The 16,430-nt window shown below is 43.0% G+C and overlaps 1 protein-coding gene across 1 annotated transcript in view; it reads right to left on the bottom strand.

Moving 5' to 3' along the window:
• The window catches only part of CWH43 (cell wall biogenesis 43 C-terminal homolog), an 84,697-nt gene that overhangs the window by 59,867 nt on the left and 8,400 nt on the right, over positions 1–16,430 (bottom strand). The window contains exons 3-4 of the mRNA XM_019526609.1: positions 1,129–1,249; positions 783–937 (exon numbers count right to left, since the gene is read on the bottom strand). Coding sequence (XP_019382154.1) covers positions 783–937; positions 1,129–1,249 — 276 coding nt within the window. The remainder of the gene's footprint in view (positions 1–782; positions 938–1,128; positions 1,250–16,430) is intronic.

Genomic DNA, 16,430 nt, shown 5'->3' with positions numbered 1-16,430 from the left:
CCTGCATTTTCCTGCATTTCTTGTGCCTGTTTGGGACCTTGTCAGATAGTCTTGAGACCTACTTATGGGTCATGACCCACAGGTTGAGAAACACTGATTTACACAACACCCTTCTAAGCTGCACTACTGCTCTTATGCCCATAGGTGACCAGAAAGAGCATGTAGCCTGCCAGCTTGACCTGTAGTAATCTTACAGACGCACATAACTCTGCCCTATGAAAAAATATTAGCATATTTTATCCCACGTACTTCAGAGGGACTTGAAGTGGAACAGTGGACCTGTAGGTCTGTAGGATCCTCGTACAAAATGCTTTTTCCTGAGACAGTTGCAGCATCTATTTATAGCCTATTAATGGCTCAGCTTCAAAATGCCAGAGAAGAGACTGAATAATGGCTGACCTGAGGGGTGCACAGTGAAGTGCAGCTTCCAGCTCTAACTCAGAACAATTTTTGCAAAGCATTCTGAGTTACAGCATTACCCCAGACCAAACAGAAGTTCACTGTTGGTTCCAGGGGGAAGGGGAATGGCTGGGAGCCTGCAGCCAGGTTTCCATAGCAATGGCCAGTGCTCGTAAAGGAAGAAAACCCCTCATTATTAAGCAGCTAATCCTGATAGCCAATGCATGGGAGAAAATATTGTGCAAGTTCTAGAGAATGCAAATGTATTCATGCACAAAGACTCAATAACTGATTTTACATGAAACAATGTACCTATCTTCAGCACTGAGATTTAAATATTTTTATAATTATTTTTATAAGAATTTTTTTACTATAACATTTACCTGTAAAAATTCGGTCAGCTGCTGCTATGAAACCTATGATCAATATGACCATGTTGGCAGTTTGTGAGCTCCAGACTGGGTTGAGCGAAGTATACCAGATTCGTAGTACAAGAAGAAGAATTTTTCCTAGGATGAATCCCCATATCCTGCTGTATCTGTAAATGCAGAATCAATTCTTGAGTATGTGGTACACTTTAAAAAATGTTATATGCAAACTGGGATTTAATTATTGTACAAATACTATATTAAATTTAAATTATTTTTCAATTATTGTTCAGTCCATTAATTTGAGTTGAGCTCATGAGTCATCTATAAGCATATTGATATTTATAACTATAAAAAATACCTTTGTAAACTGTCTCCTGACCACCATGTTACTGTTTGAACCACCAGCGATGAGGAAACACCTGCAGCCAAGATCAATAGTCGAAGTACAGCATTTGGAGCTTGATATGAAGCTATGCTTCCTGCAAATGGATGCAGAAACTTACTTTAAAGGGCTACATTTGGAAAACAGACCAAGAAATAATTATTTTCTGTGCACTTGTTCAAATTCACCTAGGATTTATGCCTTGTCCCCTGCTAATGTCATAGTTAACTTTTCTTTTATTGTTAATTGCTTTAAGGGCACCTCCAAATTGCCCCGATTATTACAATCCAGGAGACAATCAAATGCAAAATTATTACCAAGTGCCTCTAACCGTAGCTATTCCGTAAATATCAAAGCTAGCTTTGTTTGAAACTTCAGTGCACAAAATAAAACAGGTCATTATCAATAGGAGCAGTGGGGACAGAAAACTAGCTACTTATGAGGGACAGCTGGATCAGTTTATTAAAGAGATTACATAAAGTGTTTGCTTCAAATAGCAAGGAACTGGACTCCATGACCTAAGGTATTCCTTCCATTCAGCTGTAAATTAACAGCAAATTTTCCTTGCTATAGTTTTACCATGCTGTTCTGTCAATATGACTCGGTATTTAACTGTTCAAGCCACTGCTCCTTAAGTCCCTATTATACAAACAATTTCAAACTAATAATATCTAAAAGTAGTAAAATCTGAAAAAGCTGTGTCCAGAATGGATCACTCTGGAACTGTGCTACATACAAGGTTTCACTCCATTAGCAGTCCCCAACACTGCCATGAAATTCTGATGTTTGTTCCAAAACTCAGTCTTGGTCATACTGACCATTTTTGACAGCCCATTTCATTTCAGCAACAAGGTTTGCTGTGCCTAGCATATTCATTCCTACAAGTTGGCTTGTTCCTGCCTCTTCTTGCAGCTCTCCTCCTAGGTATGTCACCCTGGAATCACCTAACCTGTGATTAGTCTGCTCCTCTCCTTTCTCATGGAAGTAGTCACCCTAATCTCTCCCTGCCCTTCTAACATCCCTCCAGGATCAACAAGCTTCTTCTGACTGCTTTCCTATGGCACAGAAATGAATGATCTCTGATCAACTGGCTTACTTTATCTGGGACCAGCTCAGTTCTCTCCTGTCCAACAAGCAGAGCCTATCCTATTTCTTCTTCAGGAGTCCCTTGGCATCATTTCCATTCCAGGTTTACTTCCTTCCAGTCTACCTCAGTTATCCTCCAGCAAGAACTACACTTTCCAGATCCCCCTTATGCTCCTTGCAAGAAAATTCCACCACATGCAGTAAAACCTCTTCTCCACTGCAAAACCTGTTCAATAGAGCAGGGCTTCCCTATTTGCTGTGAAGAACATGGTTTGGGAGGATTAATTAGCTCACCAAGTTAAAACAAGTGAATTTACCAGGAGGTGGCTGCTGCACTTATGCCTGCTGTATCCCAGTGAAAGCTAAACCATGGTAATTTAATAGGTGTTTCATATGGGGGTAAACTTCTACTTACCACTGAAAAAGTAGACACAGGAAGCAGTTGCAACAATTCAGCTGATGTGTTAAGTCCAACCCCCACTTCACCTTAGAATATTTTATCTACCCCCACCCTGAAACATAGTTTAGATAGTGTTGGCAACACCGAAAGGAGCTAATGTAATCTTTCAGATCTGGCAAACTTCCTTAGGTCACTAAGGGTCAATCTTGCATAATGCCCTCTGCATTTATGACAGAATGTTTATTCACCATCTATTGTACTAATCATAAGCAAATAATTATCTCTCTTACACTAAGAGCAAAGTGAAGCAAATATTTTTACAAAGCTTCTATGTCACATGCATGTCTATGAATTATTCCTATTTGTTGAGTTACCATAATGTTTTTAAGCCCCCTTAATGATAAAAAAATTAGTGAAAAGAGAAACAAATGTTTATCTGAGAGGGATATTGCACATACAAATCGTATTACGAGAAAGGAAAAGATGATCATGATAATTTTCGTTTCATTCTTCCATGCCCTCCCAGCTATTTGCACTTATATGTGATAAATATTGAATATAGCATGGGTTCATCAGGGTAGGATCACTAGAGATTCTCTTAGCCTGACAACACTACTAAAACTGAGTAATTGTGGCTACAATCCAGAATTTGCACTTAAAAAACATATCTTCCCTGCCTCAGGCAATTTTAATCAGCCCTGAATCATTTTATCCTTCCTTTATTACAATTATTTGTAATATATTTGCACTGTAAATTAAGGAGAAATTCTGGCTTTAATCTCATTAAACTAACTAAATAAGATATAAAGGGAGAGAGCATAAGATTTCATGAACCAAAGTTCACTCCATCAGGTGCAGTCAAAGGACATGCAGAAATCAGAGTATAATGTGGAGTGAGTGATTATACTCACTCTACATTATACTCTGATTTCTGCATGCCTTTCCACATCATCTAATGAAGAGAAGTCTGGTTCACAAAAATGTGTGCTCTATAAATTAATAAATAAATAAATAAATAAATAAATAAATAAAAATAAGAGTGTGTGTGTATGTGTGTCTCAACATATATAAATAGATATATATCTAGATACCTTATTTTGTTAGTCTATAAAGGTGCATATCTAACCTGCCTTCTGACTGACTTTAGACTAACATGGCTAACTTCAGTCTCATTGGCATAGGTAACAATAGTAACCTGTCAATGTAAGTAATAATCACAAGAAATAGTAACACTGTAAGACAGATAGGGAATGCAGTAGCCCAATGGACTACATATGATGAGCACTGCATGAGTAAGTCTCATTTGAGCCTAGTGAATAAGACTAGCTGACCAGAATTTATCACATAATTCTAAAACTAGTTGCCGCATGGCAAGTGGCATATTCAACCATGCACATGAGCCAAAGTCATGCATTTCTTCACACTGGAAATTTTGGGAAGAAGTAAAAAGCATTAACCATTGTAAATGCCTACATTCACATTTTCCACAACAGTTGGTAGACGTGAACGTGACACTGGTGCTAATTAACAGGATGTATTAAGAATAAAAATTTAAGCGTACCTTCTGTGTACTCTTATATTTATGGGGCAAGGAAATGCTAAAATGGGCACAACTTATACACATGCAACTCTTGTGGTATACAGGGAAAGCAAGGGGTATTCTGGGGAGCTCAGAATGGGGCATAGCGGTTGGGCCCTGGTGCACCTGTTGAGCCTTGTGCTCCAGATTGGGCCCAAATGTCTGCTGTATGACTGTTACCCACTTCAAGAGTTTCTGAAAGGTGTGAGCATCTACTTATATCCCATTTCTCTTTCATTTTCCAATTTGTTGTTACAACATTTAACTTCATATTTCTAATAAAAGTTTGAATCCAAGTTACTTGACTTCATTGGATACACTGTGCAGACTGCTGTTAATATATGTCTCTGGTCCCAAAAGCAAAATTTATAAAACACTAGTTACAGGTGTAGACTTCTAGGCTAAATACAGACATTCAAAAAGCCTGAGCCTGAATTGAGTCAATCTTTGCAGGTTACTCTAACCTGCATAGATTGAACTGGCAAGCAAGTGAATAGACATTCACTTTCAATTCTGGAAATGCAGGCACATGCCTACAGCAGCTCAGGCCAGAAGCTGGGAGGTACTAGAGCATGTCTTGCCTTCCCTTCCACAGTGGCCTCATGGGAGGGAAGCTGAGCTGAGTGGGGGGCATAGCCAGGCCTCAGCAGGCCTGAGTATGATTTGGGAGGGGTTTAAACCCCTCACCTTAGCCTGCAGCGATCCCAGCTGGGGAAAGCAACCCTTACCAGGCCTTTTGGGTGGGGAGGGGGGAGAAGGACCATGGCCAGACCCTGGCCCCCAGCCAGACATTGGCTCAGCATGGCCCCCTAAGGTGAAAGGGGCAGGGAGGGGTTTTATTCCCCCCTCTGTCTTCCCCCACCAAGGGACCACAGCTGGGGTTTGCCTGGCTGGGGCCAAGTGATGGAAGTGGTGGCCAGGGCTGCCAGACCCCAGCTGTAGTCCCCAGTGGGAGAGGGGACAGAGTGGGGAATAAACCTCCTCCCTGACCCCTTCACCTCAGGGAGCCCATGCCAGCCTGTGTCTGGCCACACCCCTGCCCTTAGAGTGGCAAGGGGGGAGGGACCCTGACAAGGGCTACTGCACCCCAGCCAGGCAGACCTCGGCTGGGTTCCCAGGGGGAGAGGGGAAGGAGCGGGGAGCAGACAGCAAAGCCCAGCCCAGGGCTGTAGAGCATGCTAGGGGCTCTGATTTAACTTAAACCAGGAAGGGGTCTGGGACAGAAGTTCCATAATTTGGAACTCCTAGTTTGACCTCAATCAGTTAAGTCTGATACTACATTCAACCAGGTTTATCTTAAACCAGTTTTGGCCATTTTGAAACTGGTTTATGTACACTGAACTTTTGTTCTGTTACAGGTTTAAACCAGTTTCTGATCATGTAAATCAGTTTATGTGTAACTTCTGTCCTAGCCCTAAAGGCTACCATTTTTGGCAACCTACCCAGAAGATCTAATAGAGGTTGGGTGTGGCCATATATCAGCATGACAGCAAATTGCCCTGGACTTTGGCCTGCATCTCTGTACTTCCTGTGCTCACTCTTTTTGCATGCTTAATTCTGCTTATTTCTATTGATATCTTTTGCTGAACCCATGACAAAACTGGTAAGTGCAGTTATAATGTATGATGTAGTGGTTACTGAAGAATGCATTAAGAAGTAGAATGAGAAAATAAAGGAATCATCAGATGCTAGGGGATGAAAAGCAGTCCCATGGCAGACCCAGCCCCTATCTATGAGCCAGATGGTTCCTCTGGATTGCTGGGCAGGAGAAAATTCAGGGGGCACTATGTATATACAACTATGTAGGAAGCATTCACACCACCTTCAGAATTATCCCTAATATAGAGCAGTTACAGGATTGGATATTTAGTCACCATGCCAAATTCAAGCAATTGAAAAAGGCTGAAGGCATTATTCCCCAAAAGATGACAGATAATGCCTGGAGCAGCCCTAGTACAGAACTTGAAGTGTCTGTTAGAAGTTATAGTGATTCTCCCATGATTGGGGGATCAGCAAAAGGCACAGACTCCTGGGGTTTTGCTTGCACAGTGTTCGAAAAGCAACATGTCAGAAGTTGCTGGCCTGTGTCCTAAAAGGCTGAGCAATAAGGTGCATTTTTGTGGCATTTAATGCTCTGGGCAGAAGGCTTCAAATGAAGGTTAATCAATTAGCTCAAGTCAATGAAAAACTAAAGGAGCAACAGTGGAAAAGGATCTCAGGATTCAGAAGATGTGTAGACTAACAGGAAGCTATAGAGAGTGTATGGGAAGTAAGAGAAGGCCAGGAAGGGACTTGCTGAAGTGCAGAATAAGAGGACCAGTGCTTCAGAAGGGTCCAAATCAGGGAGATGCTCAAAAGGGACAGCAAGTCTTCAGGGAGCAAGGCCTTGGGTTCACTGGAAGGAATCTCTGTTCATGAATTGCAACAGACTGTCACTGGACACATCTATATGTGCACTAATGTGCCATAATTATGGTACATTAAGTTTAGTATCTGTAATAAAGGGTATTAACTTAATGCACCATAACTGGTGCTACTGCACAGTAGAGCTGTGCAAAACTTTGGCAGCCGTTTCATTTTGGAGGTGTTTTGGCCCATTTCAGCACTCAAAACACCAAATCTGAAACAAAATGGAAGGCTCTGAAATGTTTCAGAAAAGTTTTGGATGTTTCACAATGTTTCAGAGGCACCCCTGGGAATAGTCTGGCACAGCCCCTCAGTCCTCCTTTTAAAGTGCCAGGGGGCTGGGCAGGGGATGGGGCTGGGCACGGCAGCCATGGGGGCTTCTCCCACAGCTGCCCTACTGCGGCAGAGGCAGGCCAGAGGAGCCGCAGGAGAAGCCCTCATGGCTGCCCTGCCTAGCCCCATCCCTCGCCCAGCCTCCCGTCACTTTAAAAAAAAAAGCAAAATATAGCCCCATACTCACTGGCTGTAGCAGCAACAATCAGGGCCTCTGAGCACTCCTGGCAGAGCTCCCCCCCATGCAGCACAGGACAGTGGGGATCACCCCTCCACCTAGCACCCATGTGGCAGCTGCCCCATGGTGTGGGCACAACGTGGCTCAGCAGGGCACCAGGAGGCTGGGGCCAGGTGGGGCAGCCATAGCGGTTTCTTCTGCAGCTTCCCCTGCCTGGGGACCGGCAGGCACAGCCAGAGGAGCCACAGGAGAACCTGCATCTGCCCAGCTGCGCCTGCCTCTCCCCAGCCAGTCCAAATCTCTGAATCAGCACCAAAATAGCATGGAAACTCTGAAACAGATTCGGCCAAATTGAAACGGAACAGTGATCTGAAACATCAAAATGAATCACTGTCCCTCCAAAATGGCCGAATCCAAAATGGAAATGAAACAGCTGTTTCACACAGCCCTACTGCACAGTAGTGCCAGCACGTCTTTCAGGTGATGCTAATGTGCAGTAAACTAATTCTACTGTGTATTAGCATAGCTTTCACCATGATGCACTAATGCACAGTAGAATTAGTCTACTACTCTTTTATCATCTCATGTAGACATGCCCCCTGAGGATGAGCCTTCTCTTGCTCCTGATCTGCAAAATAGACTGTGGCATCTGATGAGACTGATCCTTGTACCCTATTCCCAGAGAATCATAGAATAAAATACATTAATGGGGAAACAAGAAAACTGTGGGACAGTGATACAATACTAGGACTTGAGCAAAAAAGATGTCTGATTCATACTACATATTCAGTAATAGCATGGAGCTCTATCTAAAGGAACAGTTTTCAGCAGAAAAGCCTTCAGAATATCAATTGCTAATGAAACTGACTTAAAGGACTTCTGAAAGAGGTAGAGATCATTTAGTAAAATGTGGAAAGGAATTAAATTAACAACATGGACTAAAGGGAATCTTAGCATACAGTGGGTATGTCTACACCTGCACTTCAATGTGCATTAGCCTATTTTAATGCACATTAGTGTCACAGAAAAGTGCTCTTTTGCTAACGTGCATTAAAATAGGCTAATGCACCGTTTTCTAGTACCTCACAAGGGAGGCACTAAATTTAATGAGCATTACCAAAAGCGCATCAATGAATGTGTAGATATGCCCACTGAGTCCCTAAAAAGGCAGTTGATATATACTGGCAACAGATAACGAAAGGCTAAAGAATTAGCAGTAGAGAAACACATATAGTTTGAGGTAATAAACAAAAGAGAACAAAGGCTGTATGACCTGAAGGTAGTTCCTGCATAAGGAAAATGATTGGATCTTAGTAATGATAGTGATCTGGACCCTTTTTATAAATACCTCAGACTGCAAATACAGCATTACTCTTGATTTACACACTAGTGGGAGAGCTAGCTTGGTTGTAGGTAGACTGGAAACAAGTTTCACCCTTAAGTCACGATATGAGAATAGAGGGTGTCAAATTCGTGTTTCACAGGCTGTCTCCCTCCTGCTTTCCTTAGTTCTAAATAAAGGCATCACTTAAGCACACTGGCAGGATAGGGTGAAGGGTGACAGTTTCATTTTATGGGGGAACCTCACTGCCAGCAAGTGTGGGAATTGCAGGGGGGAGGGGTATGTAGCCTGTTTTAATGAACCAACCATAAATATTAGTTCTGTGAAATAGTATAGAATCCTTTTGTGAAACTGATCCAAGCTAATGATGAACATGCCAAATGTTCCAAGCTGGAAAAGGGTCTGGCAACAGGTTGGTCTCTCTCCAAGTTAAAGTTAAATTCTGATCAAAAAGGTACAGTTTGCATGTTACAGCAGTGCTACATCTAACAATTCAGCCAGTGAGAAAGTTTCAACATTGTAGCAATACTAAAGTTACTTCTTTGAGTTACCCCAGGTGATAAAATTGTAGCTTATCGACAGCAGAAACGGGATCACACAGTACAAAATACCAGAAGCACATGATCCATGGATCCCAGTGGGATAAAACAAAGCTACTATGATAGCTGGGATTGGTTATTGGGAATAAAGTAGATTTAGAATGGATTAGAGGGCGTTCCATTTTGTTAATTAGATTTGTATGCTTTTCTCCCCCAAACTAGCTCAGTATGGTGTACAATAAAAAACAAAATAAATTATAAAACAGATAAAAATATTAAAATAAAATAGCATGTTATCAAATAAATTCCCCAAACAATGCCCCAGCTATACAATGTGAGATAAGGCTACAGAAATTATGGTGATAGCATGGACTTCAGCATAGATGGCAATGCTGGATACAGATTTGGATTGTTAGTCTGCATTGAAATCCATCTTGCTGTGCCTTCCTCTCCATCATTACCCATGCCAGCCAAATTAAATGAGGGTGGGTATATTTACATATGCTACAGCTGAACCTTCATCTGGTGGCTAGATATTCCCTCACTATAAATATATGGATCCTCACACACAGCATGTGTATGATGTACATACAACAATGAGACAAATAATACAGCACTGATTTTAACAAGCAAATAGTATGCCTGAGTTTTGATTAGGAGAAGGGCTACAGGAATGAAGCGGGAGATAAGTATGACTGGAAAGGGTGCTTGGCAGGGGAGGAGATGGGGGAAGGGGTCTTCAGAAAATACATATTTTTTCCCAAATGAATTAAATGAACAAACATAGTTTTGAGGTGCTTGTAATTGTTTAAATGAATAGCCAAAAACTGATGTAGGGAGCAGGAACTCTAAGTAGAACAATTACATTTAATCAAAATGTCAATTTTCCATTGAAAAATAGTTTTGCTGTGAATTTTTGAGCTAGACTTAGAGGAAAGGTATGGGAGATCTTGGCCTGGTAGATGAATGGAATGGGGGAGGAGAAGGCAGGAAGGAAAAGGCAGGGAGCCAACAGGCACGAAGCTGAGGGGGAAGAGAATTTGAGTGGGAGACATGGCATACTAGGACAGGAAGAAGAGTAACAGCATGAAGTAGCTAAACCACCTGAAGGTGAGAATGGTCAGCTGGACATAGAAAGTGTCCAAGCCTTTAAGAAAAGCTTCTGCTTCCGCTGCTTTAAAGGTGGGGCATTTGGTAGTTTAGAGTGGTTTAACTGTACCCCGGAACCCTTGGTGATAGTCAGGTGTAGGCTGTCTGAGGCTCCAGAGGGACCTAATGTTCTCGCTGGCTGTACTAACAACAGAGAGGGTGAAGAAACTGTTCCCATCTCTTCCCCTATTGCTGCTGTTATGCGCAAGAAGTCATAAAGGTAAGGGCTAAATCACAACTTGTCCAGCATAGGTTGACACCTAGGGGAGAAGGGAAGAGGACAGGCTGCGATCCCTCTCAAGGCAAACTCTTGCAAAGAGACACTATAGGGATAGCTGGATAAAGAATAAAAAGGGATAGAGATGTTACTAGTGCTGGCAGCAGTACTACAAGCCTCAGAAAAAGCCTGGATGGGGACACAGGATGGGTCATATCCCCATAATGGCAGAAGCTGGCTCTGTATAGGAAGTCCCACTGTCCAGTGTACTTTCTGCAGTGTTTAAACACTGCATTAGATCTCCAGTCAACCCCACTCAGTAGCACAGATCATCTCCAGAGCAGCTTGACCAGAGCTCCAACCATCTTTTTTTTAATGTATAACCCACAAGCAGGTCAAGAGAACCTTTCACATCCTTTATACACAGCCACAAAATAGAAAGTAATTTTTAAAATAGGGCACTTCTGACCTGGACCCCAAAGACCTCATTGCTCATTAGCAAGCCCCCTAATAATTATTTTTGCTAAATAAAACACCACAATGTAAAAAAATCCTGGGGAAAAGATTCTAATTATCAGCACTGCCAACAGGCTGTAGCCACAAATCTCTTCAACCTGTTTTTCTCCCCTGATACCACCGCTGCAAAGTCTCTTCCAGGCCATTTGGAGCAGTATAGGAAAAAAGGGTCCCAATCCCAACTGGTGTGCCAAAGTCTGTGTGGCAAAGTGGGCTCCCCGACTAGCCACAGTGCTAGTTTCCCCATGGCCTTTGGGCACGCCACCCACCTGACTCATCTGCCATGCCTTGTTGTTAATTAATTAAGATATTAATTAAGGTGGGAGGCTGCCCATTCTTGCCCCGATGCCAGGGGGCACTATCTGCAGCTCCATTCCCCCCTATACCACAGCCCAAGCCTCGCAGATGGCATCCAGATAACACACTGCTCCCAGCCTACAGCTGGACCAAGCTTAGGCCTTATTGTCAGGCCTCAGACACACTCACATCCATACCGCCTTCCTCTCACTAGAGCCTCCCACACTCTACCCTCTCTCGCAGGGTCTCTTTCACAAGTTGACAAATTATACTGCCTTCCTCCCTCTTGGAGCGGGCCCCTTAGGCCATAGGCTTTACCTAGTTTGTACCTTGGGTGGCAGACGTACTATTTTTTGGGCCTCTCCTGTGACCCTCACTGGGGTAGTGGCCAGTCAATTACCTGATCGGGTCTAAGCTTGCCCTGGCGTCTTCTGGGGCAACTCTATATACTCAAACATACTGGTTCCCAGCCCTCTGGTTTTTCCTCTGCACTGGGGTGTTCTTAACTCACACCACAACTGGTGCTCCAGGGTCTCACCTGGACTCTCACTCCCCCCCTGGAGCAGCAGGTCATGGCGCTCTACTAAAGCTCTTGTTTTCGACCCACGCTCAGCCTCCCAGTGGTGGAGGACTTACTGGGGTCAGGACTCACCCCTCTCTGACTGAGCCCCCTTTACTTGGCCCCTGGTCCAAACTACAGCCTCAGGCATCGGGAGACATATCTTGGCCTACTCTCCTCACATGGGACTGCCCCACCACTGGGGCTCCACACCACCCCCTTCACTGGGGCTCCACAGTCTGCATAATATAATCTTTAAAAAGCATTTTTCTTAAAGAATGGGAATTTGTACTGATATGGAAGTCTCTATTTACTAACAGAATTAAAACATAGTTTTCTTTGAACTGTGCTGTACTGTTATAATAACCAGTACCATGAACACATAGAATGTTTTTCATAATGTATTTCAAAACTTGGAATGTCCAGTTTTGTACCAAGTTGTACCAAGTCTGTGATTCTATGATTCTAAGTTATTAAGGTGATAAATCCAATGAGGCAATAAGACCAACTGTAGCAATTACAGAAATGTTACAGTTGCTCGTCTCTGGAAAAGTCATTGGTTCCATGTTGAAGTCCTTGATCAGCAATGCCCTCCATGACAAAAGCCAAGATATTCAATATGGCTTTAGACTTAGTCATTCTACTACTGACCAGATCATAGAATTATAGAATCATAGAGCAATAGGGTTGGAAGTGACCTCCAGAGGTTGTGTAGTTCAACCCCTTGACTGAGACAGGATCATCCCTAGCCAAACTTTCCCATACAAACCATAATCTAAACTCTGTGGAAGACTACTGTCAACCCAGGCACAACACAGACCTAATACCCTAACATGCCACAGGTAAAGCAGAGGAAGCACAGCAGCCAATAGGCAACTTCTATGAAATGTTGTAAATCCATGCTCAAGAGATCCTTGGTAGAGGGCCATATCCCCCACTACAGAGGAAAGCAAAAACCAGCACAGTCCCTGCCAATCTGGCCATCGGGTAAAATTCCTTCCTGACCGCACATATAGTGGTCAGTCTGACCCTGAGCAGAGGGCCAAGATCCTCTAGCCAGGAACCTCCAGCTTTGGTCCCAGCAGAAACATTGGCACACTCCAATCAAAGTCCCCAGCTTTAGCTGTAGCCAACACCAAATGGCTCTGAGGAAAGCTTAAAAACACCCTGACACATGTAGCAGAAAGCAGGGGATGGAAGCAACCAGCAAAGATCAGAAGCATGGGAAACACCCATGGTAGATCATAGGCAGAGAGACCCCTAGATCATACCCAACCACTTGTTGTCCAACCTCTTCTTGAACACCTCCAGTGATGGAGAGTTCACAATTTCCCTAGACAGTCTATTCCACTGCCTCACTATTCTAATAGTGAAGAGGTTTCTCTGGATATCCAATCTAAACTTATTCTGCTGCAACTTCAAGCTGGTGGTCCATGTCCATCTCTCTGAAGCAAGAGAGAAAAGGTGCTTTTCCTTTTTTTATGGCAGACTGTCAAGTATTTGAAGGCTACTATCATGTCCCCTCTTAAGTGCCTTTTCCGCAAGCTGAACATGCCTAGCTCCTTCAGCCTCTCCTCATATGACATGCTTTTCAAGCTCTTTATCTTCTTTGTTGTCCACCTCTGGACCCTCTCTATATTCTCCACACCCTTTTTCAAATGCAGAGCCCAGAACTGCACACAGTCTCCAGGTGAGGTCTAATCAGTGCTGAGCATTATCTCCTGTGTCTTGCAGCTAATGCTTCTACTGATGCAGCCTTTTGTGTTGCTGCATCACACTACAGACTCATATTGAGTCTGTGGTCTACCAGGACTCCCAACTCCTTTCCCATAATGCTGCCATCCAGCCAGGTGTCACCATTTTATATTTGTGTATTTGATTTGTGTATTTGATTATTCCTTGCATTTGGCCACACTGAACTTCAGGAGTAGTAGTCTCTCTATCTTTGTGAGAAGGTTATGAATTTAAGCCCCTTTCAGTGCTTTTTAATTATTTCTGCTTGTCTTTTACTCAGCACATGTAAAAAGCTTGTGAAATCTGGTAAGGTGACTTGGCAGCCACAGGAAAAATGTGTTACTGACAGCAGAGCTTTATAATGGACTGGAAAGTTGTGCGTAAGTTAATGGTTGACATACAGCATGATCTCCTGTTTCCACAGGAGTTCAGCCAATTGCCCAATATTAGCTTTGACTGACAGAGGCAGCTAGCTGTCAGTTCCACTCAACTGAACACCTTTTTGCTTTGCGACCTTGAATACACCAACAATACTGCTTGCTCACTCAATCTGGCAAGCAGCAGCACACTTCAGTTTAATCTATCAACCAACCTGCACAGAAGTCCCCCTATCATAGGACAGCTTCCAACTCCTAATGATGATCAACTCATTACTAATCTATTACAGACATGATACAAGTACCAGAGACAATGCTGGAGGATGCCTGAAAGACACGGATACTAGTATGGCAGCAACCACCATAATCTTGCAACTTCTCCAGTTGATCTCCATGTAGGCAACACCAAATGTCTCACCTGTGACAGAGCTATGGTTATAATTAATTGTATTGTGTAGCAGTGCAACATGGGTGCTAAGGTGTGGCAAACTGATATTTTAGTGCTTCCCATCTTTATCAATTGTTCTAGGGCAAGATCAATAATGGAGAAATTCTAGCCAAAGTCAGCAACTGCCTCTATCACGATTGTTTTGGCTTTGGCAGCTTTCTTGGTATGGAAATGTCATTACAATGCAAAACTAGTGACTTACAGGATATGTTTGCCAAGAAATGCCAGTATACATTTGGTGCCAAAAGCTTCAATGGCACAATTAAATCACCAATGACAGCAACAGAGAGAACAACCAGGCAGTCCATCCAAAGGATCAATTAGAGGACTGACATACAAAGCAGCTACAGTTATTTGGGACTCCCTTGATGTTAGTTGCTGCATACAGATATGTAGTGTTGTGGATCACATGAAGCAAGCACTTCAGGAAACCTAAAGACTGAGACGTCTTTATCACTTTTTATTATATATTGCCTTTAATCCTCTCTCCCTAACCAAGGTACTACTTTTCAAAGTTATTCTCCAGTACATTTTCAATTAGAAAATCTTAAGAATTCTGCTATTTGCAGTAAGCCATTTAACAAGGATTTCACAAAGTCTTCGCTTCAAACCCTCACACAAAACCACTAGGCATAAAACCAAAACCACCAAGAACACCCTGCAATATGCCATGGGTAAGTCCTTGCCAATCTGACCTGGGCGGGAAAAGATCCCTCCTGAGCCCAATTTGGTGATTGCTATGACTCTGAATTGAAGAGCAAGATCCTTTAACTAGAAAAATTAGTTTTCCAAGTAGTGGCAGAAGCATCAGCATAATCCGTATGGTCCTTAGTTGTAGCCAGTAGCACAAAGCTTCAGAAGAAACAAACAGAACAAATAAACAAACCTTGCATCATGATTTTATATTGTTAACTCTCTGTCAATATGCCTTTGGAATTCTACTCCAAGATGGTGATAAAAAGATAGACACTAGGAAGACTAATTTTACAATCAAAGTAGAGTTTGAAGTACAATACAGGCTATGGTTATACCTCAGACTTCACTATAGTGTAAAGATACCTGCACTTGCTACTAACTTTAAACAAGCTATCTTGCTTCTCAGGAAAATAATTTGGCCTGCAAGGAATTCTGTGGCTCAGAGACTTCTAGTAATTCAAGTTAGCCTGTTTAAGGCTAGCTTGGGTATCAGTAACAGACATATTCACAGCCATATACAGAACAAAATCTTAAGATATACCTAGACATGTTCCTCATATCACCACTGAGACATTTGATTAGCTTTTCTTTTTCTTTCTTTTTTTGACTTTTGCTAGCTTTTATTTTAAGGCTTTTTGTTATGTTTTGGTTTTCTCTAACTTTTTCAAGGTTCTAAAGCTACATGTCAATTGTTGCCTGAAACATAGATGTGATGCTTCTTCTTTTCCCAAGTCATGCATCTACAACTTAGCCTGTGGCCCACATGTGGCCCATCTCAGATCCTCAATAACTGAAAACACCTTCATACTGGCAGAGCCAGATAAAGCAACCTTGGTCTCTAGGCACACACAAAAATGAGATCCGTACGGTCCTTTTCCTCACCTCAACTTTGATTAATAGTAACAGGAGATAGCTAAAGCTGGCTTGATGGGAAGCCCACCACTATGCTTCTTTGGTCTAAAGAATCCCAAGAAGATTAATAGAATGGGCAGCACAGTCACAGGCATGAGCAACTGGTGCCTCCTGAATCTGGGGGGGGCACCTGCAGAAGCTGCCAACTGCAGCAGCCCTGTTGGGGGGGGACCAGCCCTACTGACAACATCAGTGTCGGCTGTCAGGGGAGACACTGGCCCCATCAGGGGGGCACATGCACCCCCTACCAGTCACCTATGGCCACAGGCTATGGGCAAGTGAACAGAGGCCCAGAGAAACTTCTATTTAGTAGGGGTGCATCAACAGAGATTTTGAGGGCTGATACCAATATCAGCCAATTTCTAAGGAGGCATATCGGCTGATACTGATCCAATTTCCGATACAGCTGTGCCCAGCTGGTAAGTCTGTTGGGTGGAAGGGGAGGGGGGAAGAAAGGGGCATAGGAGGGCAGATCAATGCCTGCCATAGTGAGGGAGGGAGTGGGGCTGG

Source organism: Gavialis gangeticus, unplaced genomic scaffold, assembly GCF_001723915.1.
Source record: "Gavialis gangeticus isolate Ggan-Ray unplaced genomic scaffold, GavGan_comp1, whole genome shotgun sequence".
Lineage (NCBI taxonomy): Eukaryota > Metazoa > Chordata > Crocodylia > Gavialidae > Gavialis > Gavialis gangeticus.
This window is presented reverse-complemented; position numbering and strand designations above follow the sequence as displayed.